The 2,217-nt window shown below is 40.1% G+C and overlaps 1 protein-coding gene across 1 annotated transcript in view; it reads right to left on the bottom strand.

Moving 5' to 3' along the window:
* Positions 1-340: 340 nt before the first annotated feature.
* LOC106523290 (zinc finger protein 501) overlaps positions 341-2,217 on the bottom strand; it is a 7,793-nt gene continuing 5,916 nt past the window's right edge. Inside the window, exons 3-4 of the mRNA XM_014016670.1 lie at positions 1,446-1,578; positions 341-1,400 (exon numbers count right to left, since the gene is read on the bottom strand). Coding sequence (XP_013872124.1) covers positions 420-1,400; positions 1,446-1,578 — 1,114 coding nt within the window. The 3' untranslated portion in view covers positions 341-419. The remainder of the gene's footprint in view (positions 1,401-1,445; positions 1,579-2,217) is intronic.

The following is a 2,217-nucleotide window of genomic DNA, read 5'->3' as shown; positions in this document are numbered from 1 at the left end:
TAACAGTGAAATTACTAGTACCATAATTAATCATTAAATCAACTTAAAAAATGATAAAACCATGATTAATAAGCCAGTACTAAGAAAAAACATTAAAACACATTTCAACTCTTTTTTTCTTCACAGTGTTATACTCTGGAACAAAGAGAGATGCAAAGATTAATTCAATAAAACTTTGAGTAATGATATATTGATTAAAACCTCTTTTAAAAGATTAAATGAAATATATATAGAACCTATTGTTCTATTCACTTAAAGAAAATAGAAACAACATTTAAAATGACTTTCTTCTTATAAGTGTAAAAGCAAATCAAAGACAAAAAAAATAGAAATGAACATTTCACCAGGGTTACCCCTACACATACATACATACGTATGTAAGTGCATGCGTGTATGTGAAACTGCAAAGCCATAAATAATTAGGGGCCCGTTATTGGCTCAAGCCGTGGCCCATATTCCCCTAAATCCGGCACTGCACACAACTCACAACAAAATGGTTTCTCTTCTGTGTGGATTCTCATGTGTCTGTTTAAATGGACTTTAGTGATAAACCTTAGATCACACAGCTCACAGCGAAATGCCTTCTGTCCTGTGTGGATTCTCACATGCGAGTTTAAATTGCTCTTTCTGGTAAACTTTCGCCCACACAGCTCACAACAATATGGTTTCTGTCCTGTGTGGATTCTCATGTGTGTGTTTAAATGGCTCTTTGTGATAAAACTTTGACCACACAGCTCACAACAAAATGGTTTCTCTCGTGTGTGGATTCTCATGTGTCTGTGTAAATCACTCTTTTTAGTAAACTTTCGCCCACACAGCTCACAAGAATATGGTTTCTGTCCTGTGTGGATTCTCATGTGTTCCTTTAAATGGCCGTTGGTGGTAAACCTTCGCCCACACAGCTCACAACAAAAAGGCTTGTGTCCTGTGTGGGTTCTCATGTGTTTGTTTAAATCACTCTTTGTGATAAACCTTCGATTACACAGCTCACAACGAAAGGGTTTCTGTCCTGTGTGGATTCTCATGTGTTCCTTTAAATGGCCGTTTGTGGTAAACCTTCGCCCACACAGCTCACAACACAACAGCTTCTCTCCTGTGTGGATTCTCATGTGTCTGTTTAAACTGTTATTTATGGTAAACCTTTGCCCACACAGCTCACAACAAAATGGCTTCTGTCCTGTGTGGATTCTCATGTGTTTGTTTAAACTGCTCTTTCTGGTAAACCTTTGTCCACACAGCTCACAACACAACAGCTTCTGTTCATTGCTGTTGTTTTTAACACCTGATTCAGGAACCCTGCTGGGAGAAGACTCACAGTCTTTAACAGATTTTGACCCAGAGTCTAGAAAATGTTTCAGCTGAGAGTCAGGATTGTTCACATCATTATCCTCTTCATCATCCTCACTGACTTCAGTTTCTGAGRAGTCAGAATCMTCTTCATCATCCTCACTGACTTCAGTTTCTGAGGAGTCAGAATCCTGAGCTGGAAGATCTCTGACTTCAACTTGGTGTTGATGAAGCTGTAAGAACAGAGGTTTATCTTCATCATCCTCAGGCTTCAAAGGAACTGCAGTGAACGTAAAGTTGGTGGCATCAGTCTCCTCCTCCACTTTGAGCTGCTCTGCTCCCAGACTGCTCCACAGTTCCTCCTCTTCCTCTTTTATGTGGAGGTGTTCTTGGTCCTGCTGGTCCACATCAGGCTTGTGTTCTTCAGGATCTTCTTTAATCASCACCTGACCCCCTTCAGGAACCACTGAAACACATGAACAGGACATTAAAGGACAACTGTAGCTTTATATTCACACATACATCTCTTGTTAGACTGCTCAGGTCACAATGTTGGTTTGTTTTAACCAAACAGGTTTCAGAGCTAAACTGGAGCCAGAGCTCACTTAGTACCAGGGGTCGGATTTATAAAACTGGCGTACGCACAATTTGAGCCCAGAAACTTGCGTACGCCACTTTTTACGCTAAGGTTGTGATTTATAAAATCCAAACTTGACGTGAAAATGTGCGGTGCCTCACAGCTCTGACCCATGCTACGCTCAGCTGCGACACAGATGGTGAAGTGAGGAATTAGAGCCACACTGTGTAATGATCACTGTCAGATTTTTAATTTACATTCATAATCAGACTTAGGTTTTTATTCAACTTTATCATCAGCTTTCTTAACATCATTATTTATGCTTCTGTTGCTGCTGCTGAGCCATGAGGACC

The sequence above is a fragment of the Austrofundulus limnaeus genome, unplaced genomic scaffold (assembly GCF_001266775.1).
Source record: "Austrofundulus limnaeus strain Quisiro unplaced genomic scaffold, Austrofundulus_limnaeus-1.0 Scaffold151, whole genome shotgun sequence".
In the NCBI taxonomy this organism is placed as follows: domain Eukaryota; kingdom Metazoa; phylum Chordata; class Actinopteri; order Cyprinodontiformes; family Rivulidae; genus Austrofundulus; species Austrofundulus limnaeus.
Note: the sequence above shows the minus strand (reverse complement) of the source record. Positions and strands in the feature narration are given on the sequence as shown.